The sequence below is a fragment of the Rhinolophus ferrumequinum genome, chromosome 28 (assembly GCF_004115265.2).
Source record: "Rhinolophus ferrumequinum isolate MPI-CBG mRhiFer1 chromosome 28, mRhiFer1_v1.p, whole genome shotgun sequence".
Lineage (NCBI taxonomy): Eukaryota > Metazoa > Chordata > Mammalia > Chiroptera > Rhinolophidae > Rhinolophus > Rhinolophus ferrumequinum.
In genome coordinates, this window is record NC_046311.1 from 16,395,351 (window position 1) to 16,421,954 (window position 26,604).

Here is a 26,604-nt window from a genome sequence, read left to right on the forward strand (position 1 = left end):
GGACACTCTCAGCAGAGTGAAAAGGCAACCCACAGAATGGCAGAAAATATTTGCAAATCACATATATCCAGAATATATAACAAACTCCTACAACTGAACAACAAAACATAAGAAAAGGACTTGCATAGACATTTCTCCGGAAATATACAAATGGCCAAAGCACATGAACAGAAACACATCCCTACTAATCATGAGGAGAAACCAAACTACAATGTAATACCACTTCATCCCATTAGGATGCTATTATCAGAAAGAAAGAAGGGAAGGAAGGGAAGGGAAGGAAAGGGAAGGGAAAGGAAAGGGAAGAGAGAGAGGAAGGGAGGGAGGGAGGGAGGGAGGGAGGGAGGGAGGGACGGAGGAAGGAAGGAAGGAAGGAAGGAAGGAAGGAAGGAAGGAAGGAAGGAAGGAAGGAAGGGCAAGTATTGGCAATAATGTGGAGAAGCTATAATAGATCCCTTCCTGGGCATTGCTGGTGGGAATATAAAATGGTGCAGCTGCGTGGAAAACTACATGATGATGGATCCTCAAAAAGTTAAACGCAGATTAGCATATGGCTCAGCAATTGCACTTTTGGCCACTAAGAACGGAAAGCAGAGACTTAGACAGACATTTGCACACCCATGTTCACAACAGCATTGGTCATAACAGCCAAAAAGTAGAAACAATCCAAGTGTCCATCGACAGATGAGTGGATAAATTAAATGTGGTCTATACATGCAGTGGAATATTATTCAGCCATTAAAAAGAAATGAAGTTCTGACACCTGCTGCAATGTGGATGAACCCTGATGACACACTAAGAGCAATAAGCCAGTTACCAAAGGACAAATACTGCATGATTCCACTGATATGAGGTACCTAAGAGTGGTCCAATTCACAGACAGAAAGTGGAATGGTGGGTGCCACGGTCAGGGGCGAGGGAAGAAGAGGCAGTTGGTGTTTAATGGGAAGAGAATTTCAGTTGTGCAAGATGATAAAGTTCTGGAGATGACGGTGGTGATGACTGCACAATGTGAGTGCACTTAATGCCATAAAATGCACACTTAAAAATGGTAAACTTTGTTATGTATATTTTACCACAATTAAAAAAAAAGTTGGGCTCACACTCTACTCATCATCCCCTCCCACCAAAAAATTATTCAGAAACAAAACTACTGACCAAGATGATTATCTGTCAAATTCTACTAATCTTATACACACCCTTCCAAAAAAAATAAAATTGGAAAAGAACATTGTCCAGCTCACCATCTGGCTTACTGAAACCTTGAATGTCTGTTATGTTTTTGCACCATCGGATCCCGACTAGCTAACATTCTCAGTTGACAGACTGGATACAAATTAAGAGGAGCTGATGGGAAGCCCACCATCTTCCTGAATTACAGCTTGTTTATTAGTAAAGACGAGGGGGTTATCAGTAACGTGTAGGGCATTACAAGAAAAGAAAATCACAGGCCAACTTCACAAATACAGATGCAAAACTGTTTTTTAAAAAAGCAAAACAACACCAGCAATATGTATTAATACAACCAATATAATTTGACCAAGGTAGTTTTATACCAAAAATGGATGGCTGAATTAGCACTTGAAAAATCAATAATTCACACAGAAATAGAAAAAAAGAAAAACTGTATAACCTTCAAGAGATGCAGAGAAAGTATTTGATAACATTTACCATCCATTCATAATTAAAACCTCATCACAAAGCAGAAATAGAAGGGAAACATCCTTGAAAACAGTCGGTAACCACAAGATGGCCACGGGGTCTTGAAAATTAATTTTGGGAACGTAATCAATAATGTTGTGGAGATTTTGTGGGGTGTCCAATGGACACGTGTCCCATTTGGGAGACCACCTCGGGGATGACGTGGATGCCTGATCACTGCGCTGTGCACCTAAAGCTGAATGATAATGAATGCCAACTATGATTTTACATATATATATGTATGTATATGTATGTATATACTTACAAGAAGCGGAGTACAGCATTAGGAATAGAGACAGTGGAAATGTAATGGCTGTGCGATGTCAGGGGGATGGTGGCTGGGGGAAGGGGGTTCACACAGTGTGAGGGATATAAATGATAAACGTCTGAGTATTACTTTGTCTTGTACACCTGAAACAAATAATAAAAAAAAAGTATCTACAGAGAAAACCCTACAACAAATCATGTCATGTGTGAAATTTGAAATTCCTCTGTTCCTAGGGATGAGACAAGGACGCCCATTGTCACCATTTCGAGAGGTGCTAACCAGGGCAGCCGGCCACGGAAAGAAAGCTGACACAGGCAGAGCACCACCTGATTCACACAAAGGTGGTGCTCCAGAAGAGTGACCAAGAACAGTTCCTTCACCCAAAGGTGCTGGCACAATGATGCTCTGGACGAAATGCCTATGGGAAAAATGACATGTGACCTCTGGGCACAGAGGAAGAACTATGAAGTGCACCACTCCGTGGAGATGAAAATCAGCACAACCCCTGTGGAGACTGGCATACCCAATGAACCGCCAAGAAACACACATAGAAACGTCTAAACAAGGAAGTCCTTCAGGGGTACGTGCCTGTCAGATAAAACGATCACGAGACAGGAAGGGGTCCCTGCCGGGAGATGACAGGCGGTGCCCAGGGAGGGCACTGCCAGCGTCCACTCCCTAACCTGGACATACGTCAGTTTTCTCTGGGATGAATCAGAGCTGCTCCCTGTACCTTCATGTTATGTCATATTCCATAATAACAACAGGTTTCACAATGAGGACATTTGATCTGCTGATGAAATTAAATGCCCTCAACCATATTTAGCATCAAAACAAAAAAAAAGAACCATTTAAGTTTACAAAAGTAGGTGAATGGTGCTAACAACATTAGCTAGAGTAAGAAAATGAAAACCGATGCTCAGGATCCTAAGGTGATTTTCCTCAAGACAATTGTGGCTCCTGTGTTAGAAAGACGACAGACTAGACGGCAGGAGAAAAGCTTTCCTGTAAAATGGAAGTGGAACCACAACTCTAATTCAATGAGTCCAGGAAGTCAGAGCCATACGGAGTACAGTTACTTAGACTCAAAACCGTCAAAGCTCAAAACTTTGAGAGGAACAAGTGTCATCGCAAGACAGTTCCTACAGGGAAGCGCTCAGCTGACTGGGGGAGCTGCACACTCGTTAACGTCAGGTGACGCGGAGAGGTTTAGAAAGTCACCCGTATTGATGTCTGCCTCCAAAGCTGGACCACATCTAACCACCTCAACTGTACCTTCTGGAGACACCCAAGAAAGGGTTTTCCAGAACTTTCTAAAACAATCCATTTCAGGATGTAACAACCATTACTAAGATAAATCTTCCTTCAATAAAACCCAAATCTCTTCTGATTTGCATTATCTTCCTTTCCCACTTACACCACCATCAGTACCGATTGCAGGTAAGTCGTCTTCCTTAGTCAAGGATTCTTGCAAATGGAACGGCAGGACCAGTCGGACGAGCATAGACTTCCCTCAGACAAAGACTTTAAATTAAGATGTCGTACCCATGATGCCGGGCCAGGCTAGCTCTTCATGGTCGTCCCGTTCCTTCCCTGGTGCCAGGTGGTTAAAGCGATCCAGATGTGCCAACAGGCCACCCAGCAGAGGGACAGCTCCAGCCTCCTGCATGAGACCAGCATTTTTACTGAGCAGAAGCACTATAGAAACTACTAGTTCTGGAAGGAGAACACCTACATTTAAAAAGAAAAAAAGTAATAAAGCATTAAGATTTAAATAAAACCATTTATCCTATAAAACCTTTCTAAGCTTGTTCTATGTTTAAATTCTGATTAAGTCATAAAATAAAACTTGTCCTTCAGCATATTTCTATTCTACAGGATTATTTTATCTTTCATTTTGAAAGAGACAGATATAGGTATCAAACAGAACCCTATGAGTTACAAGAATACTTTTCAAAAATACTGTTTCAACACAGAAGTATTAACTAGAGTCTTTTACTCAAAAAACTAAGTATTTACAACTAAATTCACTACCAGAAAAAAAGCACTCAATAATAATGACCTAGTGTCACTGACTTCACTTGAAGCAGCACTAAGCAATGTGGGAATTTGTTAAGGTCTTGAAAGGACACTGACTTTTATGCTGCTGTAATAAATTAGATAATTACCAGGACCTCATTACGGAAGAGCTAATAATGGTGGTATCTCTAAATCACTAATTATATTGACAGTGATACGACTTTTATGCCAGGCTGCTCAACAACAGAATTCTTATAACTAAAAAAACAGAAGGAAAAATGGAACAGGACTAGAAAATGTATGGGGTAGAGGCAAGCAGGTTTATTAGGATGGATGTTAACTCTCATCGGTCTCTGAAAATGAACACATGTCCACAGGCAGGAAACGAGAAAGTACCGGTGAAGTCCCCTTCCACAATGCAGGCCACCTCTGCGAAGTGCCGCCAGCTAGTGGAGGCGATGCTGGTGGCCACGGGCAGTGTGTCCCCGATGTGCGTGCACAGAAGGGCCGTGTACTTCTTCAGCAAGGAGCCAACCCCCATCAGCTCAGGACCTTAAAGAAAGATTTAGAAAATCTCATCCTCGCTAGGAAAATTTCCTGTGTAAATGAACTAAATTGCTCCACTATTCCACTAGCATTTCTACATCTCTTACCTATAATTTCCTCAAATAGGAACTACTCCTCACCCCTTAATCCTTGGCTGTTTTTGTATCACATGATTTGAAAAACAGTGAATTTGGTTTTGTTGATTTTTACACACTGTACTACACAGTACCTAGAAACTCTGGGGGTATAAATACTAAAGTCATAACTCAAAGAGTTTTAAAGCCTTATATTCAATACACAAATGTTTTCTAAGTCCAAGTCTTAACACTTATAAATTAATCTGAATGAACAAATTTAGACATCTTTCAATCTCATTTTCTTCCTACGCGGCTCTTAACAGCTTTTCAGTCCTTGTGACTTCGTGTCTGATACGATTACCTCTTTCACACTTTAAGTTCACCTGTTTCAACCTGAAATTTTCCATTTACAAGTGCCTAACTTTTCAGGAAGTAACTAAGTTACTTTAGCATGTACTAGCCAGAAAAAGACTAACTAGCTAAACTAACGAAAGCAGCCAACCTTCCCACCCTTGACAGAAAGCTCCCTCCTGGAAAGCAGGCCACTAGCTGCGGAACTGGGGAAAGTGCCCTACTATTCCACTAGTATGCCCACGGCTGAGCACTGCTGCGTCATCCTGTTTCAATCCCCACAGGCACCCTCAGGTGTTACCCCAATTCCGTAGGTGAGCAATCTATAGCCCGAGAAGCCCAGCCCCACGTCCGGCAGCTGATAAAGCAGAGCTATCACTGAGACCCAGCCTTGCCCGAGCTATACCCACTGGCTTCCCAGCGTGATACACAAATAGGATGGCACTGGTTTGTTCCCACACTGTGTCAGTCTCCAACAGTCCACAAGTAACACGTGGAATAAGTCGGACAGACTTCAATAAAGGATGCTATTCCTGATGTCTGAAAAATTTAAAGATTAAGACAGTAAGTCTAATATAGAAATATTCACCCAAAAATAAAGGTGGATGCAAAATGAAGTCCCCCAAAACTGGTGCATTTATACAGTACAAGAACTGCCCATCTGGGCACACAGAACAGGCACGTCCAAGAGCCTGATTAAAAAGCCCAGGACACACGCCGCGCATGTGAACACTATAAGCAACTTACTGCAGCTCTCTGGGGTCTGCCCTGTGCTTTCTCCTGGATAAAGTTTACTGATGAGCAGGCGCTGAAAACGCAGCAGCAAATCCAGTGAGGCCGAGCTGTCACGGCCATGTTGCTCCAAGTCTTGACGTGATGAAATCCGACGGGCAACGTCTTTCAACCTGGCTACTGTCTGAGAAGCAATGTTTCTACGCAGGGGACAGAGGATTGCAAAAGGAAACAAATTATGGCTGTTTAAAAAATAACGGCAGTTAAAGAAATCACGACATAAACTAAAATCAGAAATACAGATCGTGACCAGTAGCTGGCTTCATTCCCCAAATGTGTGTCACAGTGAGCAAGCAGAGAAAACACCTAAGATAGAAGGACGCCCTCTGCTTTCTGAATGTGCTCCTGAGAGCTGCGTGGAAGGGTCCAGTGATAGAAAACTCTTGTACACACCTTTGGATGGAGAAACACCTGTGTCGTCACTTTGTGAATGGCTCTGAAATGCCAGGTGACATTTTTTAGTCTTGTCTGACCCTTCAGCTCTTATCAAGGTCAGCCTTTGTTTATATTCTGACTGACTGATTCTCACCTCCTCCTGATTCAGCCTTCGAAAATAACACTCACCACTCTTATTTACTTCAACTTTTAAATCAAAAGTTGTCTTATAAAGTCACACGCCTAAATCTATAATGTATAGAATGAGGCGATGATATAACCAGTTTTTAAAAACTGACTTGGCCACGGTGACTCCGATTTGCGTCTATCTGCGTAATAATGAAGATAAGGGTCTCGTCCTAGGTTTACTGCACAGTCCAATTTTCTCTTATGTGAAAATCTTCAGAATCCCTAGCTCTGCCTCATACAGCACCCCAAGCTCTCCTCTTGTCTGTACTTAAGATTGCTCTTGACCCTACCCTCTCCTGGGTAATTTTCAGAGCATCTCCTCGACAGCCAAACCCACCTTTCAAAACCTACCGCTAATTTCACTATCTTCATACGAAAACCAATAATCTATTACAATAACAGATATCCGTTACTACTTACCGAAGAAGCTGTTGTATGAGCTGCACCAGAGGCAAACACTGTTTTCCGGAAGATTCATAGATCCCCGTGTTGATGAGATCCTTATCCAATGGAGTCCTACTTCTATGGAATGCTGAGGCATCCACTTCCTGTTCATCAATCTCTTTTTCCTTCTGTGCTTCTTTTTTGGCTTCGATGTCCTGTAATTCATCATAGTGAATCTATCTTAGTGACATGTGCAATGGCACCCGGCTGAGCCCTGCTCCCACAGCCTTACTGTCCCCACCTCTAGACACCAACTCACACACCTGGTGACAAGGGCCCACATTACCTGTTGGAAACCCCGTCGCTCAAGCTGCTCAGTTTCTAACAGACCACTTGTCCCTACAAATCCGATGTCCAGGCTGTCACTGCTGATGGTCTCCAGCCCCTTCTTTGAAGTCCCTAAGATCTCAGCACTCCAGCCAATGTGATCTGCCCCCCCACACACACACACACAGTCTGTCTGCTTTCCAGACATGGGCTGCAAGATGGGAGGATGTATTCTCACGTCATAGATCTGATAAGGGACATGCATCCAAAACACAGAAAAAATCCTTATAACTCAATAGTTATAGTTCAACTTGACCAAATCCACAAACAGGCAAAGGACTGGAACAGACGTATCTTCAAAGAAGATACACATGAAAAGATGCTCAACCTCATTAGTCACCGAGGAAATTCACACCCACCACGCGGCTCTAACAAAGAGATGGACAGTAGTAAGCACTGGTGAGGACATGGGGACTGGGCCCCTCACACACCACTGCAGGGCGTGCGAAATGGTGCAGCCATCGTAAGAGAACAGTCTGGCTGCTCTTCCAAGCATTAACTTACCAACGCCACTCCGAGGCATATACCCCTAAGAAATAAAATCCTACATCCACACAAAAACCTACAGACGAATGTTCATAACAGCATTTTTCATAAGAACTTAAAAGTGGGAACAGCCCAAATATCCATCAGCTGAAGGTAAAGAAAACGTGCTCTATCCATACAATGGAACACTGTTTAGCAATTTTAAAAAATGAAGTACAACACAGATGCTACAACCTGGATGAACTTTGAAACACTATGCTGGGTGATGAAGTCAGACACAAAAGGCCACATATTGTTCGAATCCATGTCTATGAGATGTCCAAAACAGGGAACTAGTTAAAGACAGAAAGAGACGGGTGGTTGTCAGTGGCTGGAAGGAGTGGAGAGTGACTGTCAGGGGCACAGTCTCCCTGAGAGCAATGAGACCGCTCTGAAACCACATGCTGGTGACGGCTGCACAACGCTGTGAATGTACGAAAAACCACTGAATGACACACTATAAAAGAGTGAAGCTTACAGTATGTGAATTACATCTCAATAAAGACTTTTTCTTTAAAAGGGGGATCTCTTTCGCCAGTCAAATGCAACCTATATTCCTGAGGAACTACTATGTAACATGCATGGTTTTAGTAACCAAATTTACTGTGAAGAAGCAAAGATCTTCCTTTCTGGGCTCTATTTCCCAACGGCAATGCCAGAACTGTGTACACACCAACAGTCCCACCCAGTCCTGGCGGCCTTGGGATGAAGACCCAAACTCAGTGATAGGGATGGAAATGGGCCCCCCACTCTTAAGGATAGGACGGCAACATGGAAAGCTTAAAAAAGTGCGTACTTTTTACCCAGCTGTTTCATTTCTGGAACTTTTTCCTAGTAATCATTCTTATACTCTATAACGTAATCTACAAGAATTAAAAATGATTTATAATAGTACAATCTAAAACCTAAATGGTCACCAAAAGGAAGTTGTTCTTTTAAAAAAACAAACAGATTCCCTTTCTATATGACAGACTTTCCCAAAGTAACAGAGCAAATGAACTAGCACTAGAATATTCAACATTGATAATAAGTGAAAAAGATGAAACTGATTATGTCATCGAGACCAATTCTGGCACCATAATCAATATTGTTAGCAAACATCTGCATTTTCAAAAGTCTGGAAGACTATACACCAAAAATATTAACAACGGTTATTCCTAAATAATGAGGTTTTCTTATTTCTGCCTTTCTGTAGCATCAAAATTTTTATTTCAAAATAAATGGCCTTTTGGCTATTTTTCAGGCTCCTCATTTACTATCCCAGAGATCACAGTCTGCAAATCTCAGAAGCCCCCTTCCAGGTCTCTGCCCAGCAGGAAGCACAGAATAAACATCTGTGAACTAAATTAATAGGTTCTAAAAATACTGCTTGGTCACATCACAGTTACTGTCTGGCCCACAGGCGGATGGCCTCTGCCTGTTCACTGTCATTGCTCCCATCAGGCCAGCGTCACACGGAGTCGCATGGGGCACAGGAGGGAAAAAAAGAGGTCTGGAGTCAGCAACACTGCCGCTCACTGGCCAGGACACCGCAGCAGGCCACCAAACATCGGCATTACTTATGTCTACATCCATAAAATGGAATTTTAAAACACGTTTTCCACTGCACATGGTTGACAAGGTTCAACGAGAAAATGAAAGTACACAGCCCAGTCCCTGGAAAACAGCAAATACGCAAACAACATAGTTGTTACATCATCACACGTATGATTTCTTCCAATTGTTCTCAATTTAATATTTAAGTATCTTGTCAAAGATACTTCATCTAATTTTATCAATGTAAGTTTTTAAATCAAAAACTATACAACTTAAAAACAACAAAAGGGCTGGCCCGGTGGCTTAGGAGGTTAGAGCTCCGTGCTCCTAACTCCGAAGGCTGCCGATTCGATTCCCACATGGGCCAGTGGGCTCTCAACCACAAGGTTGCCAGTTCGAAGCCCGCAAGGGATGATGGACTGCACCCCCTGCAACTAACAACGGCAACTGGACCTGGAGCTGAGCTGCGCCCTCCACAACTAAGACGGAAAGGACAACAACTTGACTTGGAAAAAGACCTGGAAGTACACACTGTTCCCCCATAAAGTCCTGTTCCCCTTCACCAATAAAACCTTTAAAAAAAATAAAAGCAACAAAAGCAGCTATGAATGGCCAATAAGCACAAGCCAATAAGCACATGCAAATACAAATTAAAACCACAGCCCCCAGCTGAGCTGAAGTTAAAAAGATTGACCTGCATCATATCCTGTGAGGGCAAGAAACAGCTAGAACTCTCGTACAGGCTGGGCCAAATATAAATGGCACAGTCACTCTGGGAAACTGCAGACACATACTCAACCTAAAACCCAGCAAATTCAAAGTATTTATTTTACTAAAGAGAAAAAAACACGTGTTGACTAAACAACCTGTACACTTGGTGATCAGAGTAGTTTCAGAGTCAAAAACAATCAAATGTCTGTGAGAGCAGCACGGGTAGATGAGCAGTGCCGTGTGATCACACAGTGACTATGGCTCCACAGAGCAGACAGGTGACCACCCTGCAACACAGATGAACGTGGAAGTTGCTACCAAGGCAAAGTGAAGCAGACATAAGAAGTACATACTTTGGATTCCATTTAAGTGACATTCACAACTGCCACAATTTAACCTGAGGGAGGCAAGGGAGTGTCCTAATTTCGAGTGCAAGGGGCACAAAGGCACTTTCTTCGGTGATGGAAATGATTTACAATATGATCAAGGTAACTGTCAAAATCGATGATACAAGTACAGAGTTAACAGGAGTAAGCCTGTGAGCTGGCAGGAACGAGCTTAAAAACTAAACGCTTGGCTCTGAATCCCCTGGCTAACACTCCCTGCAAGCTGACAAGCACCGCACCTCCATCATGGCTGGGAACAGAACAGTTCCCAACTGCAGCAGCAACCCCCTACAAGCTGACATCCATCATAGATGGGAACAGGGCAGTTCCCAGAAGAAGACAATTGTAACGGCAGCCCCCCTACAAGCTGACAGGCACCCTACATCCTGCATAGAAAAATATAAAACCCTAGCACTCCTTCTCATCGGGGCAGCTGTCTATTCTTCACTCTGCCCCCAGCATCTCTTCTTTCAGTATTTCTGACTTCTACCCCTGTCTCGGCAGCTGTTTCTATCAGACTCTGCCCTGGCAATCGCCTTTTCTCAGTATTTCTCTTCCAAACAGAAACCCATAGCAGCCACCTTCTCTAGACACTGCCACTGGCTCTCTCTCTCTCTCTGCCTGACTTTTAATAAAACTTTTCTTGCTTTCCTACTTTTCAGAGCCTCGTGAATTCTTTCACTTTCCGCGAACAACCAGGGGTAATTATAAACCAATACAAAAATCATTTAAATGGACACTTAAAGTGGGTACATTTTATCATACTTAATACTTCCATAAAGGTTTTTAAACTAGTAAGACTTTTAACCACAGAAAATATTTAGATGTTACGACAAGTTTTGTGTTTCAGTTTTTCAATCCTTCTAGCAAAAGGGTGTTATTTCTTCATAAGTCTGAGTATGGTATTGCAATCTCAGCTCACAGCCACGTAAAACTGCCCCCCGGGGCTCGCGCACACACTCCCAGGACCATACCTGGATTTCGGCAGTAATGGCTGCATTCAAGGCCGACTCTAAGCCTCCGTCAGCCATCAGACTGCCCACTAGAAGATCAACCATGAATCGACGACCCGGACTTATGTTAACTTCATTGCCTGAAACTGGAAAAGGGAAAAGTGTTCTTGCCAATGCGAGGGAAGCACTAGCGCCTCCCAGGGCATTCCCACCTCCGCCCGGTCCCCCACTCCGCCTGGCTCACCTGCACAGGGCAGCAGAGCAGAGAGCGCACGGGCCCGCTCCTCGGCGGTGGGCAGCAGCACGGACCACCCGCTCTGCAGCACAGCCTGGGCGGCCGCCTGCACCGTGCCCAGCACGCCTGCACTGCTGGCCAGGGCCACCACCGTCTGCTTCAGACTGTTGAGGAGGACGCTGCCCAGACCTAAACCAAGGAACTCTGGGTCAACCTGGTGACTAATGGCAGCATGCAACTGCAAGGACAAAAACAATTTTCATTTAGAAGCCCTAAAAATGGTGGATTTCAAATCTTATCAAACATTACATAATACCTCAAGCTGAGTTTTATTCAAATATAAAGGACATGATGGGTCACACAGAAATCCTTGTATCATAAAGGTGAAAATTACTTTGCCGAGAAAAACTGTTCTCTTGACATTAAGTCATAGGATTTTATTACTAAAAACAATATGGTGACCAAAGATTTCAGCTGTACTTTTACGTTAAGAAACTAACAACAAAGATAAAGGAAAAGACATATTGTGGGAGCGTTTCTTATGTTGACCTGTTTTACCCTTAAAGGCGGCACACCGGAGGGAGCCACGCTGACTGGGTCGCTCTCACAGCCCAGGGAGGAGACTGACCAGCGCGCCCAGAGGTGCCTCCACCACCCAGTGTCACCCAGTTGCTCTCCAGTCACAACAGCACATTCAAGATCGGGGCTTTGATGAATGCCAGCACACTGATTCCAGCAGAAGGGACACAATCCTGACACACTCTCACCTGATGCAGAGACTGACTTCCAGGATAAACGTAAAATAACCAGGCTGATTTTTTAAGCCTCATACACTTTACATACACTCCATTATAATCTTACTTTACAATACCTTAAGCAATTCATTTTACAGGCTAAAACCTACACCCTTCAAAATCATAACCATGAAAACAAACACCTAAGACACCTATAACAGGAGGAGAGAGAAGCCATTAACACCTGAAGTCGAAGAAGGCTCAGCGTTGCTACGGCCACGCATTCTTTCTCTTGGGGTGGGGGCCAGTCAGCGGTGCCATCCATGCCCTCACTCACTTGCCGCAGGAGGAGGTCCAGCTGCTCAAAAGTCATTGAACAGATGTCCACCACAAATGGGACCCGGAGGCCAATGGACCACTCAGAGCAAGATGACCAAGCAAAACTCTGGAAGAAACACAAGAACCAAAAATGAATGTATATATTCAGCTATTGGTCCGTTCCACCATCATGATGAGACTCTCCATTCTGAATGATGAAAATGCCTTCAATTATAACTTATTCATCCTTCTGTCACAAATGCCCGTGGACTTTCATGGTTGTCTATCTCACATACTATCGCCTTTCCATTTTCTCTCACTTCACTACCCTATCTCATTTTGCCACAAATAAAAAGGTAACGTTTTTAAGAAAACTTTTCATGCTCAAAATTATTAATGCACATCAGCAAATAGTTAAAAATAAATGATTAAAAATAAATCATTAATTGCCATGAATAACCAAGGTAACAAGACAGCTCAGATAGAAAATGAAAAGTCACCAGAAAATGAACTAAAAGATATGGAAATATGTGACTTAAATGACAGAGAATTCAAGATTGCAGTTCTGAAAAACCTCAGCGAGATGCAAAAACACAGACAGGCAGTTTAATAAACTCAAAAACACACTCACAGAACAACATGAATATTTTACCAAAGAGATTGAAATTTTGAAAAAAAAAACAAATAGAATTTCTGGAGATTAAGAACTCAATAGAAGAAATTAAGAATGAAATAGCCAACTTAGGTAGTAGAGTTGACCAGATGGAGGCAAGAATCAGTGACATCAAAGATAGAAACCCGGAAATGACACGAATGGAAAAGGAAAGAGACTTGAGACTTAAAAGAAATGAAAGAACTCTTCAAGAACTTTCTGACTTCATCAGAAAGACCAATATAAGAATAATGGGCATACCAGGAGAAGAAAGAGAGAAGGGAACAGAGAGTATATTCAAACAAACAGTCAATGAGAACTGTTCCCAAACATGCGGAAAGAACTGGGTCCTTGAATCCAAGAAGCAAATAGAACACCTAATTACCTCAACCCCAACAGGCCTTCTCCAAGGCACATTGTATTGAAGCTGTCTAAAATCAACGACAAAGAAAGAATCCTCAAAGCAGCCAGGGAAAAGAAGACGGTAACCTACAAAGGAAAGCCCGATAGAATATGATCAGATTTTTCAGCAGAAACTCTACCAGCCAGGAGGGAGGGAAACCAAATATTCAAACTATCGAGAGAGAAATTATGAGCCAAGAGTAATATACCCAGCAAAGACAACCTTTAGATATGAAGGAAGAATAGACCTTTCCAGGCATACAGAAGCTGAGAGTATTTTCTAACACACAACCTGCACTACAAGAAATACTAAAGGAGGCTATTCAACCACCATCAACAGGGACAATCTGTGGCAACCAAAACATAAAAAGAGGGAGAGTAAAGGCCTGAACCGGAATATGGGAATGGAAAACGTAAGCATGCTGAAGAAAATGGAATACTCTAAATGGCAAACTTTCTTTTACATAAACTTAATGGTAACCACCCAAAAAAAAATCTAGAACTGAAATACATACTGTAATAAATGAAGAAACAGAGGAAAAAATCATAGAATACCACCACACAGAAATAATAGACAACAACAAAGAGGCAAAGAAACAATGGAGACACAGTCTTACCAGAAAACTAAAGACAGAATGAGAGGAAATCCTCACAGATCAATAATTACCCTAAATGTAAATGGACTGAACTCAAAAATAAAAGGGCACAGAGTAGCAGATTGGATCAAAAAACTAAACTCAACCATATGCTGTCTCCAACAGACTCATCTCAGCTACAAGGACAAACATAGGTTCAAAGTGAAAGGGTGGAAATTGACACTCCAAGCAATTGGTATCCAGAGAAAATCAGGTGTAGTCATACTGATATCAGATGAAACAGACTTCAGGGCAAAAAGGTAACAAGAGAAAAAGATGGACATTTCATAATGGTAAAGGGAACTATACAACAAGAAGAAATAACAGTCATCAATATTTATGCTCCCAACGAGAGAGCACCGAAATATACCAAGCAACTACTAAGAGAACTACAGGGAGAAATTGACCAAAACACAATTATACTACGGGACCTAAATACATCATTGACAGCTATGGATAGATCATCCAAACAGAAAATAAAGAAATAGCAGCCCTAAATGACACATTAGATGAAATGGACATAATCGACATTTATAGAGCACTTCATCCTAAAACATCAGACTATACATTTTTTTCTAGTGTACATAGAACATTCTCAAGGATAGACCAATATTGGGACATAAAACTAACCTCAGCAATTTAAGAAGATTGAAATCATACCAAGCATATTCTCTGATCACAAGGCTTTGAAATTGGGTATCAACTGCAAAAAGAAATCAGGAAAAACCACAAATACATGGAGATTAAACAACATACTTTGAAAGAACGCCCAGGTCAAAAAAGAAATAAGATGAGAGATCAAAAGATACATAGAAACAAATGAAAATGAAAACACATTCTACCAAAATTTAGGGGATGCAGCGAAAGCAGTTTTAAGAGAGAAATTTATATCATTACATGCCTATCTCAAGAAACAAGAAAAATCCCAAATAAATAACCTCACATTACACCTTAAAGAACTAGAAAAAGAACAACAAATGAAACCCAAGGTCAGCAGAAGAAAGGAAATAATAAAAATCAGAGCAGAACTAAATGAAATAGAGAACAAAAAGGTAATAGAAAACAAAAGGTAATAGAAAACATTGAAAAGATTAACAAAATTGACAAACCCTTGGCTAGACTCATTAAGATAAAAAGAGAAAACACACTAATAAAATCAAAACTGAAAGAGGGGACGTTACCACAGATGTCACAGAAATACAAAAGATCATCCAAGAATACTATGTAGTATATGCCACCAATTCAATAACCTAGAAGAAATGGACAAGTTCTTAGAAACATATAGCCTTCCTAGGCTGAACCATGAAGAACTGGAAAATTTAAACAGACCGATCACCAGTAACGAAATTGGATCAGTCATCCAAAACCGTTCCAAAAGCAAAAGTCCAGGACCAGATGGCTTCACTAGTGAATTCTACCAAACCTTCAAAGAGGATGTAATACCAGTCCTGCTCAAACTCTTCCAAAAGTTGAAGAAGAGACAGTACTCCCTAACTCATTTTATGAGGCCAACATTACCCTGATACCAAAACCTGGTAAAGATAACACAAAAACAGAAAACTACAGACCAATATCTCTGATGAATACAGATGGAAAAATCCTAAACAAAATTCTAGCAAATCGAATGCAACAATGCATTAAAAAGATTATTCATCACGACTAACTGGGGTTCATCCCCGGGGCACAAGGATGGTTCAACATCCGCACATCCATCAATGTGATACATCACATAAACAAAATAAAGGACAAAAATCATATGATTATATCAATTGATGCAGAAAAAGCATTTGACAAGATACAACATCCATTTATGATTAAAACACTTAATAAAATAGGTATAGAAGGAAAATACCTTAACATAATGAAGGCCATATATGACAAACCGTCGGCTAATCTCATAATTAATGGAGAAAAACTGAAGCCCTTTGCTCTACGTTCAGGAACACGACAGGGCTGTCCCCTATCACCTCTGCTTTTCAACATAGTGTTGGAAGTCCTTGCCAGAGCAATCAGGCAAGAGAAAGAAATAAAAGGCATCCAAGTTGGGAATGAAGAAGTTAAATTGTCACTCTTTGCAGATGACATGATGGTAATATATAGAAAACTCTAAAGACTCCACCAAAAAGCTATTAGAAACAATCAGCGAATATAGTAACGTTGCCGGCTACAAAATCAACACACAGAAATCCATTGCATTCCTATATAGTAACAACAATGAAATCTCAGAAAAAGAAATTTAAAAAATATTCCTTTTGCAATTGCAACAAAAAGAAAAAAATACCTAGGAATAAACTTAACCAACGATGTGAAAGACCTATATGTTGAAAACTGTAAGACATTTTTAAAAGAAATTGAAGAAGACACAAAGAAATGGAAAGACATTCCGTGATCATGGATTGGAAGAATCAACATAGTTAAAATGGCCATATTACCCAAAGCAATATACAGATTTAACGCGATCCCCATCAAAATCCCAATGGCGTTTTGTAAAGAAATAGAACAAAAAAATCATCAGATTTGTTTGGAACCACAAAAGACCCTGAATAGCCAAAGCAATCATAAGAAAAAAGAACAACACTGGAGGTATCACACACCCTGACTTTAGCTTGTACTACACAAAACAGCATGGTATTGGCAGAAAAACAGACAACATAGACCAATGGAATAGAATTGAGAACCCAGATAAAACCATATAAATATGGACAGATAATTTTTGACAAAGAAGCAAAACATACAATGGAGAGAAGACAGCCTCTTCAATAAATGGTGCTGGCAGAATTGGAAAGCCACATGCAAAAGAATGAAACTGGACTGCTATCTGTCACCGTGTACCAAAATTAATTCAAAATGGATCAAAGACCTAAGCATAAGACCTGAAACAATAAACTGCATAGAAGAAAACATAGGGACCTAAACTTAGGGATCTTGGGTTCAAAGAGCATTTTATGAATTTGACTCCAAAGGCAAGAGAAGTAAAAGCTAAAATAAATGAATGGGACTATATCAAACTTAAAAGCTTCTGCACAGCAAAAGAAACCATCAACAAAACAAAAATGCAACCAACTGAATGGGAGAAGATTTTTGCAAACAGTGCCTGCGATAAGGAGCTAATATCCAAAATATACAAGTAACTCATACAACTCTACAACAAAAAAAACAAACAACCCAATTGGAAAATGGGCAGAGGACCTGAAGAGACATTTCTCCAAAGAGGACATACAAATGGCTAATAGACATATGAAAAAATGCTCTACATCACTGATCATCAGAGAAATGATCCACAATGAGATATCACCTCACCCCAGTCAGAATGGCTATCATCAACAAGACAAATAGTAACAAGTGTTGGAGAGGCTGTGGAGAAAAAGGAACCCTCATACACTGTTGGTGGGAATGCAGACTGGTGCAGCTGCTATGGAAGGCAGTGTGGAGGTGCCTCAAAAAATTACGAATAGAATTACCATATGACCCAGCAATCCCTCTCCTGGGTATCTACCCAAAAAACCTGAAAACATTTATACATAAAGACAAGTGTGCTCCAATGTTCATTGCAGCTTTACTTACGGTGGCCAAGACCTGGAAACAACCAAAATATCCTTCGATAGATGAATGGATAAAGAAGTTGTGGTATATATACACAATGGAATACTATTCGGCGGTAAGAGAAGATGAAATAGCACCATTTTTGACAACATAGATGGATCTTGAGATTATAATGTTAAGCGAAGCAAGTCAGACAGAAAAAGCAGAGAACCATATGATTTCACTGATATGTGGTATATAAACCAAAAACAACAAAAGAACAAGACAAACAAATGAGAAACAGAAACTCATAGACACAGACAATAGCTTAATGGTTACCAGAGGATAAGGGGGGAAGGGGATGGTAGAGATGAGGGTAAAGGGGATCAAATATATGGTGATGGAAGGAGAACTGACTCAGGGTAGGGAGGTGAACACACAATGGGATTTATAGATGATGTAATACAGAATTGCACACCTGAAATCTATGTAGCTTTACTAACAATTGTTACCCCAATAAACTTTTAATTAAAAAAAAAAAGAAAAGGAAAACCACAAGCATTGATGAAAGAAATCCTCTTCAATGTATTAGCAACTCACACCCAGCTATTGTATATTTATAAAAAGAATAATACATCATGACCAAGTGGGAATCCAAAGCTTGGTCAGTACTTGGAAATCAATCAATGTATTTCACCACATAAACAGACGGAAGAAGAAAAAGTACATGATCAGATCATTTGAGAAGAAAAAGCACTTGACAAAATTCAACATCTATTCAGAATAAAGAGAAAACTCTGAAACACTAGGAGGTAAAGGAACCTTCTATAATCTGATAACAAGGACTCTACCAAAAACCGCACCACTAAAATCGCACCTAGTGGTAAAAGCTGAATTCCTTCCCTAGAGTCAGGCACGCAGCCAGGACATACCCTCTCACCAATCCTATTCCACACCATATTGGAATTCCCGGCCAGTGCAATAGGCAAGGAAAAGAAATAAAAGGAATACATATTGGAACAAGAAATAAAACTGTCTCTGTCCCAAGGAATCAACAGTGAAGTTCCTAGAACCAATAAGTGAATTTAGAATAACCACAGGACATAAGGACAACACATACCAGTCAGTGGTATTTCTGCACACTAGCAATGAATGATGGGAAATCAAAATTCTACAAAATACCAAAGCAAGCTATATATGCAGTACCTGGGCAGGTCCGCAGGCAATTCCAACTATGTGTTTAGTATCCAGCCCTGGCAGCGCAGCAGGCTCGGGCTTGGTCACATGCAAGGTGTCAAAGTGCTGGCACTGGTCGTTGCTCCCCCAGCTGTGGACCTCGCTGTCCTCAGTCAGAGCCAGGCAGTGGGTGGAGCCTGCAGCCACATCAATCACCTTCTTGCCTAGAAGGAAGAGCAGTGCAGATACAAGATACAGTTCCATGCCTATGACTTCTGTTGCAAGCAAGATATTTATACCAGGCGTCTCACGGCAGAGGCATCTAATGGCAACTTCTGAAGGATAATTCATCGCTTTAATATGCACAATTCATCAGCTATTTTATTAAAACCTGTTATGTTTTATTAAGACCTACAGCCTACAAATAAATAATGCTAGGGTTTGAAAAGAATGTTAGTTTTTTCCCTCCTTATTCAGATTTTCATCATCAGAAAGAGGCAGTGTATTTTTAATTAACTATTAGATCATATTCTCCTGTCCGAAGGTATAACCACGCAAAGTATTCTTTTTTTTTTTAATAAGACTGTTTTTAGAGCACTTTTATGTTCACAGCAAAACTGAGAAGACACAGGTTTGCCATATACTCCCTGCCCCAACACAGGCACAGCCTCCCTGTTATCGATTATTCTTTTTTTTGCATGGGGATGTCCAGTTGTTCCAACAGCATCTGTTGGGAAGACTATTTTTCTCCATGAAGAGAAAGATGACTATATTTATGTGTGTCTAGCTCTTGAGCGCTCCTCTGTCCTCTTCCTATGATCTGCCTGTACTTCAGCCAGTGTCATACTCTTGATTACCATACCTTCCCAGTAAGCTTGAAGCTTAGCGTATGTCCTCCGACTTGTTCATCTCCTTCAATACTATGATGATGATTCTGGGTCTTTTGCCCCTCCAGGTAAACTTTAGAATCAGTTTGTCAATATCCATAGAATAACTTGCTGGGATTTTCACTGGGATTGTACTGAATCTACAGATCAGGTTGGGAAGAACTGTTTTGGAAGATTATTAACTATTGATTCAATTTCTTTAATATTTGAATATTTGAATATCTAATATTCAGGACTATTTGGTTTGCCTATTTCTTCTTGTGTGAGTTTTGGCAAATAACGTCTTTTAAAGAATGATCCATTTCATCTAGGCTATCAAACTTGGAGGCACAGACTTGTTCATAATACTCCTTTATCATCCTTTTAATGTTTGTGAGATCTGTAGTGATGTCCCCTCTTTCCTTTCTGGTATTTTAAATTTGTGTCCCTTCTTCTCATTTTTTTCTTAGCCTGGGTAGAGGTTTATTGATCTTTTCAAAGAACGAACTTTTGGTTTCATTGATTTTCATTGGTTTCTGATTTTCAATTTCATTGATTTCTGCTCTAATTCTTATTTCTTTCCTTCTTATTTTGGATTCATTTGCTATTCTTTTCTAGTTTTCAAAGTTGGAAACTTAGTAATTGATTTTATTTTTTATATTGATCACCACACATAAGTACAAATGTTTCCTCTCGTGATGACAACTTTTAAGACCTATTCTCTTAGCAACTTTCAAATGTACAATACAGTATTAACTATAGTCATCATGCTGTACATTACATCCCCAGGACTGATTTATTTCATAACTGGAAGCTTGTACCTTCTGACCACCTTCACCCATTTTGCCAACCCTCCAACCCCCGCCTCTGGCAACCACCAATCCGTTCTCTGTATCTATGAGTTCAATTTTGGGGTGTGTGTGTGTGTGTGTGTGGGTGTGTGTGTGTGTGTGTTCCAGATGTAAGTGAAGTCATACAGTGTTTGCCTTTCTCTGTCTGACTTATCTCACTCAACACAACGCCCACAAGGTCAATCCATGGTGTCAAAATGGCAGGATTTCCTTCTTTTTTGCCTCAATAATCTTCCATTGTGTATATGTACCACATCTTCTGTCTCCATTCATCCACTGATGGACGCTTAGGTCGCTTCCATGTCTTGGCTGTTGTGAGCAATGCTGCAGTAAACATGGAGTTCAGGGACCTTTTCAAATTAGTTTTTTCATTTCTTTCAGATAAGTATCCAGAAGTGGAATTGCTGGGTCATATAGTGGTTCTATTTTAAATTTTCTGAGGAACCTCCATACTGTTTCTCATAGTGGCTGCACCAGTTTATATTTCTACCAACAGTGCATGAGGGCTCTCCTTTTCTCCCTTTTTACAGCCTCTCCAGTACTTGTATTTCTTATCTCGTTGATGATAGCCATTCTGACAGGTGTGAAGTTATGTCTCATTGTGGTTTTAATCAGCATTTCCCTGATAATTAGTGGTGTTGAGCACCTTTTCATGAACCTGTTGGCCATCTCTATGTTTTCTTTGGGAAAATGTCTTCTGCCCATTTTTTAATTAGATTGTTTGGAGGGTTTTTTTTTGTGTTTTTTGTTTTGTTTTGTTTTGTTTTGCTACTGAGTTGTGTGAGTTCTTTATATGTTTTAAATATTAACCTCTTATCAGATATATTATTTACAGTATTTTCTTTGATTAAGTACACTACCTTTTCATTTTACTGACTACTTCCTTTTTTTTATGTGTAACATATTTACTGAAGGATTTAAAACCACTCAGAGCAAAAACAGGAAATGGCTCTCTTATTCTTTTCTAATGACTGCTTTTAACTGTGTTTTGTCAACTCCCCATTTCTCCATTGGATACAAGTTCCCTTAACCTCAGGACCAGATTGTAGGTTCCACAACTTGGTCCTTAAAATGGTCTCACATTAGGTGTTCAGGTCAATTGTTGATAGATTCCTTTGTTGTGCAGAAAGACTACTGATTTCAGATCTTTCTTCTTTTCTAATACATGCATTCGCTATTATAAACTTCCTTCTAAGCACTGCTTTCACTGCATCCCACAAATTCTGGTAAGTTGTGTTTTCATTTTCATGCAATTCAAAATACTTAAAAATTTCTCGAGATTTCTTCTTTGACCCGTGTGTTATTCGGAAGTTCACTGTTTAATCACCATGCATTTTGGTATTTTATGGCTATCTTTCTGCAACTGATTTCTAGTTTAAATCCATTGTAGTCTCAGAATAGACAGTGTTTGCTTTTCTTCTTTTAAATGCATTAAGGAATGTTTTATGGCCCAGACTGGTCTACACTGGCGAGTGTCAAAGTACTCTCTTCATTGAGGAAGTTTTCTAAAACGAAAAACCTACTTTTCTTCAAAATTAAATGATATAAAGTGCATTTTTTTCTATTTCAATAATGCTATTAAAGCATTATATTTTTGCTTATTAGTAAATCTAAGATGACCAACACAAAGGATATTTTCAGAAATGTCAACATATAAAAAATAATTCAGGGGAAAAACTCTACTGCAGTAAAGGGAATGACTCTATCTTAAGAGCCTATCATGAGTTAACAACCACCACCAAAGCCACTGTATTAACAATCATTGAAATACTCTCAGAGCAAGCTATCTCTATATCTAATAAACGTAGCTGAGGAAGATGATTTTTTTTTACTAAATGAAGGGAATATAAATAAAACAAATAAAATTCAAATATAGTTCCACAACATACTACCAACTGTATTACTCTACAACTTATCTCAGAAGCTTAGAAAATAATAAATATCACATGAGCAAACAAAACTTCTAGTCATCAAGGTCTTAACATTTTAAAATACAAATGATGGGGAAAGGAACTGGCACATTCCGCTTAAAAGTCTCACTTCTAAACTCACTGGACAGAAAAGCAAACACAAAGAAGAATCCAGCTCAGGAATCCAGCAAACTTCACCCTCATGTCAAACTCAAGGCTTGTTTCGTGAATGACGTGCTGAGCACAGCCAGGCCCGTGCAACTACACTCTGTCTATGATGCTCTGGAGCTACAACAGCAGAACTGGGCACTTGGGACAGACAGTAGGTGGCCCTCACACCAAAAATATTTGTCTGGCCCTTTAAGAAAAAGTCTGCCCACCTGGAGATACAGCCCTCCAGGATCACCAGTCTCCCACCATTCGGGAGGCACCTGCAAGGAACACCTATGTGCCTTGGTCCCCAGTAGTCCCCTCTACTAGAGTGTGTGCGGGGTGCTCTCGAACCCAACAAGCAGGACTCACTCACCAAGGATGGGTTCAAATGAGATCCCTGCTGGCAGAGCAAGCCCACCCTCCTCTGTGCTCCCCCAGCACCATGCACGTGCCGGCACTCTTTGGTGTCCACAGTGTAACTACAGGTGACCTCACCCAAAGCCCTCATGGTGGCCGGCTCACGGTGATGAATGCTTGGGTACCAGCCACACAAAGAACTCTCCAGTATCAGTAAAACTGAATGAGTTTGCAATTAAATGTGGTGAGACTAATTGTAGGCCATTTCGTAATATACACAAACCACTTTCCATGTTATCTATACCTACCAAAATGTGGGTGAAAGCTTCTAATGCCAGCTCACTCGCGGACTCAGGTGAAGAAAGAGAAGCCTGCAAGCTGCAAAGATGACGAGGAAGCGGCCCCGCGGGGTCTGAGAAGCACATTCACACTCACCTTGAAGACCCTCCAGGAGTTTGGGGTAACGGACGTGCTCCTCTGTCCCGTGCCCAAGTCTCTGGTTATCACCTTTCCCCCATGAATACACTTGGCCATCTTTTGTCAAAGCCACAGAAAACTGACTTCCACATCGAACTTTGACGACATCCAAGTCCTGAAGCTTTTCGATCAGCTTTGGCGTTTTGCAGCCATCACTACCACCTCTGCCCAATTTCCCGTAGTCGCCATCTCCCCAAGACCACACTTGACCTACAAAATGCAAATGTATTTAAATCAAAATAACTACACCTTAAAGGAACTTTTAAATGGCTGAAAATAATCAATGTAACCAATAACACGAAAATGCAGACCACAAATACATGTAGTTAACATACACAGGTGGTTACCAACCAAATGAACCTAGTTTATATAACACTTGAGGATGGTACAGAAGCAATTAACAAGAAGAAAGCTGGGGTTTTCTTTCTGTTTTAACGGAATAAATAATAAAGCCTGATGCTTACTGGTCTGAGCTCAAGGACCGTGCTTCAACTACGGCCTGTACACGGAACAAAAGCTGCCCCGCCTCCAGAGCTCGGTACAGAGCCAGCACGGCACACAGCCGCTCAGCCTGCGCACTCTGTTCCCAGCATGCTGACTACACGTCAACCATGTGATTGTATTTATTCCCAATAACACCTGTTCATTTAATTAAATATTATAAAAATGAGTACAGTAAAATTGTAATCATGTGGGATTTTTACTCTAAATAAAGCAAACCTGAATAATTTGCAAAAAATCAATAAAGAGAATTGCAAAAACAAAAAACCTGCTAAATTAGGGGTAGGTGAAAACTGTGAAAGATGAGAAAAATCCAAAGAAACTAGGTCGCTCCATATGCAACTAGGTTCCCATTCTATTTTAAAAAATCTAAACAAAGATCAGGAAACCTTTTCTTAAAGATCAGATGATAAGTATTTCTAGGCTTTGTGGGAGAATGGTCTCTGTCACAGCTACCAACGAGGCCACTGTCGCAGGACAGCAGCCACAGAAAACATGTAAGTGAGCTGGCGTGGCTGCGTTCCAACAATGCTATTTGCAAAAATAGCCAATCCCTGATCTAAACTGAAAACGGTAGACGAGCCATTGGAAGGTGGTCGATGACATCACCATGGCAATGGCAACCCCGCAGACCTGTACACAGGACGAGCGAGTGCGTGTGCACACTCCTGTACTCTGGCTGCGATGCCCGCTGGTCACACAGCCCACCTGGCGATCCCCACTGTCACCATGTTTTCAGGGCCAGACTGCACAGGCCAGGATGCTTTGCTTCCACTGCAGCAGTCAGTTCCCAACCTGCCACCCAACCTCTGCGGGCAGCACAGGCTGAGGCCCCCGCTGATTGACAGAGACATCAGATACCACCAAATACGGTTTAAAACACCACGTGATTCTAACCATCGAACCTGACAGATGTACCCTCAAAAATGTAAAATAGATACAACCTCGCTCATGAACACAAACACAAAACTAGAATTAAAAACAACGTAGCATCCATCATACGGTAGAAAACACAGACTGAGCAGGGTTTACCACAGGGAGTCAAGGGTGCTGAATGGTAGGAAATGTAATCCCAACCAGAGACAGTTTAGCACATCAATGATTCCATCTTAACTCTCATTTTTTTTCTTTTTTTTTAATTGGGGAATATTGGGGAAAAGTATGCTTCTCCGGGGCCCATCAGCTCCAAGTCACTGTCCTTCAATCTAGTTGTGGAGGGCGCAGCTCAGCTCCACGTCCAGGTGCTGTTTTCAATCTTAGTTGCAGGGGGCACAGCCCACCGTCCCATGAAGGAATTGAACCGGCAACCTTGTTGGGAGCTCGCCCTCTAACCAACTGAGCCATCTGGCCGCCCCTCCGGAAGCTCAGCAGCAGCTCATTATCCTTCAATCTAGTTGTGGAGGGCGCAGCTCCCTGGCCCATGTGGGAATTGAACCAGCAACCCTGTTGTTTAGAGCTTGTGCTCTAACCAACTGAGCCATCCGGCCGCCCTGAACTCTCATTTTTGGTTAAAAAATAAAATGCCCAAATAGGAAGGATGGTAGCCACTAATTATCTCTCAAGCTTGTGCCACACAAGGTCCCAGTCCTGTAACCTCTGGACTTCTGCCTCGGTGGTCGTTCTAGGCCCAAGCCACGGCCTCCAGGAACGCAGCCCTCCCCCACCCCGGTCCCACGGACAGCATGAGTTCCACGTACCGTTCTCAGTCACGGCCAGGGTCTGGGCGTCCCCACTCCCGCACGCCACGTCAATGACCTTCAGCCCTTTGAGGCCAGCCACCAGCATAGGAACGGCCTCATCCTCACTGGAACCTTCAGACACAGAGACCGTCATCACTGCTGTGCCCCACAGGCCCCTCCCAGCACGCACCCAGCCGGGCCCCACCCACTCACCGTGGCCCAGCCGGCCGTAGTTGCCCCGGCCCCAGGTGTACAGCTCGCCCTCAGCGGTGATGGCCGCGCTGTACGTGCTCCCACACGCAATGTGCACCACGTGTTTCCCAGCCTGTTTCCCCGAGAAGGCAGAGATCACCTTGGGCTCCTCCAGAGGCCTGTGGACAGAGGAGGCGTGTGAAGGCCTGAGCATTGCCCATGAGCACTCGTGTGTTCCTGAGTGAGTTCTCGCCTTCCCGTTCAGGTGTCTTATGCAACAATTAAGGAAATAGGACTCCAACCCCTACCCCCCACGACTCTGTTAAGCAAGCACCCAGTGCCAAGCCTGGCCCCCAGCAGGACTAGTGAGCAGTGTCTGATGGAGTCCACAACAGCTCTGCTCACAGTGGCCAGGACGGTGGGCTGTCCACAGACAGAGTCCTCTGCCACAGGAAGGGACTGCTGACATGCCAGCGACTTGCTGAAGCTCAGGAACTCGGCTAGTGGGACAGACAGAAACCAAGTGCGACATCATGACAGGGGCTAGAGGAGGGAGCAGCGGAGGCCATGGCTTTCCCTATCTGACCCCCACAACATGGTGCAGCAGGGAGAGTTTCTGCAGACGCCGCCATGCGGGGCCATCACTCTGCCTCCCCCACAGTGCGAGCAGGCCAGCCTCCCCCGACTGCAGCTGCCCACGCCCTGCTCACAGTGACCCCGAGGGGGCCTGCACCTTCAAGTTCA

At 41.9% G+C, this 26,604-nt stretch overlaps 1 protein-coding gene across 2 annotated transcripts in view; it reads right to left on the reverse strand.

Annotated features, from left to right (window-relative positions):
* HERC2 (HECT and RLD domain containing E3 ubiquitin protein ligase 2) overlaps window positions 1–26,604 on the reverse strand; it is a 139,585-nt gene that overhangs the window by 88,503 nt on the left and 24,478 nt on the right. For both annotated transcript variants that reach the window (XM_033100308.1, XM_033100307.1), the window contains exons 13-23: window positions 25,882–26,039; window positions 25,687–25,800; window positions 23,447–23,698; window positions 18,905–19,098; window positions 12,414–12,614; window positions 11,445–11,673; window positions 11,222–11,346; window positions 6,739–6,917; window positions 5,710–5,894; window positions 4,385–4,540; window positions 3,515–3,700 (exon numbers count right to left, since the gene is read on the reverse strand). In XM_033100308.1, the coding sequence (XP_032956199.1) occupies window positions 3,515–3,700; window positions 4,385–4,540; window positions 5,710–5,894; window positions 6,739–6,917; window positions 11,222–11,346; window positions 11,445–11,673; window positions 12,414–12,614; window positions 18,905–19,098; window positions 23,447–23,698; window positions 25,687–25,800; window positions 25,882–26,039 (1,979 nt within the window). The remainder of the gene's footprint in view (window positions 1–3,514; window positions 3,701–4,384; window positions 4,541–5,709; window positions 5,895–6,738; window positions 6,918–11,221; window positions 11,347–11,444; window positions 11,674–12,413; window positions 12,615–18,904; window positions 19,099–23,446; window positions 23,699–25,686; window positions 25,801–25,881; window positions 26,040–26,604) is intronic.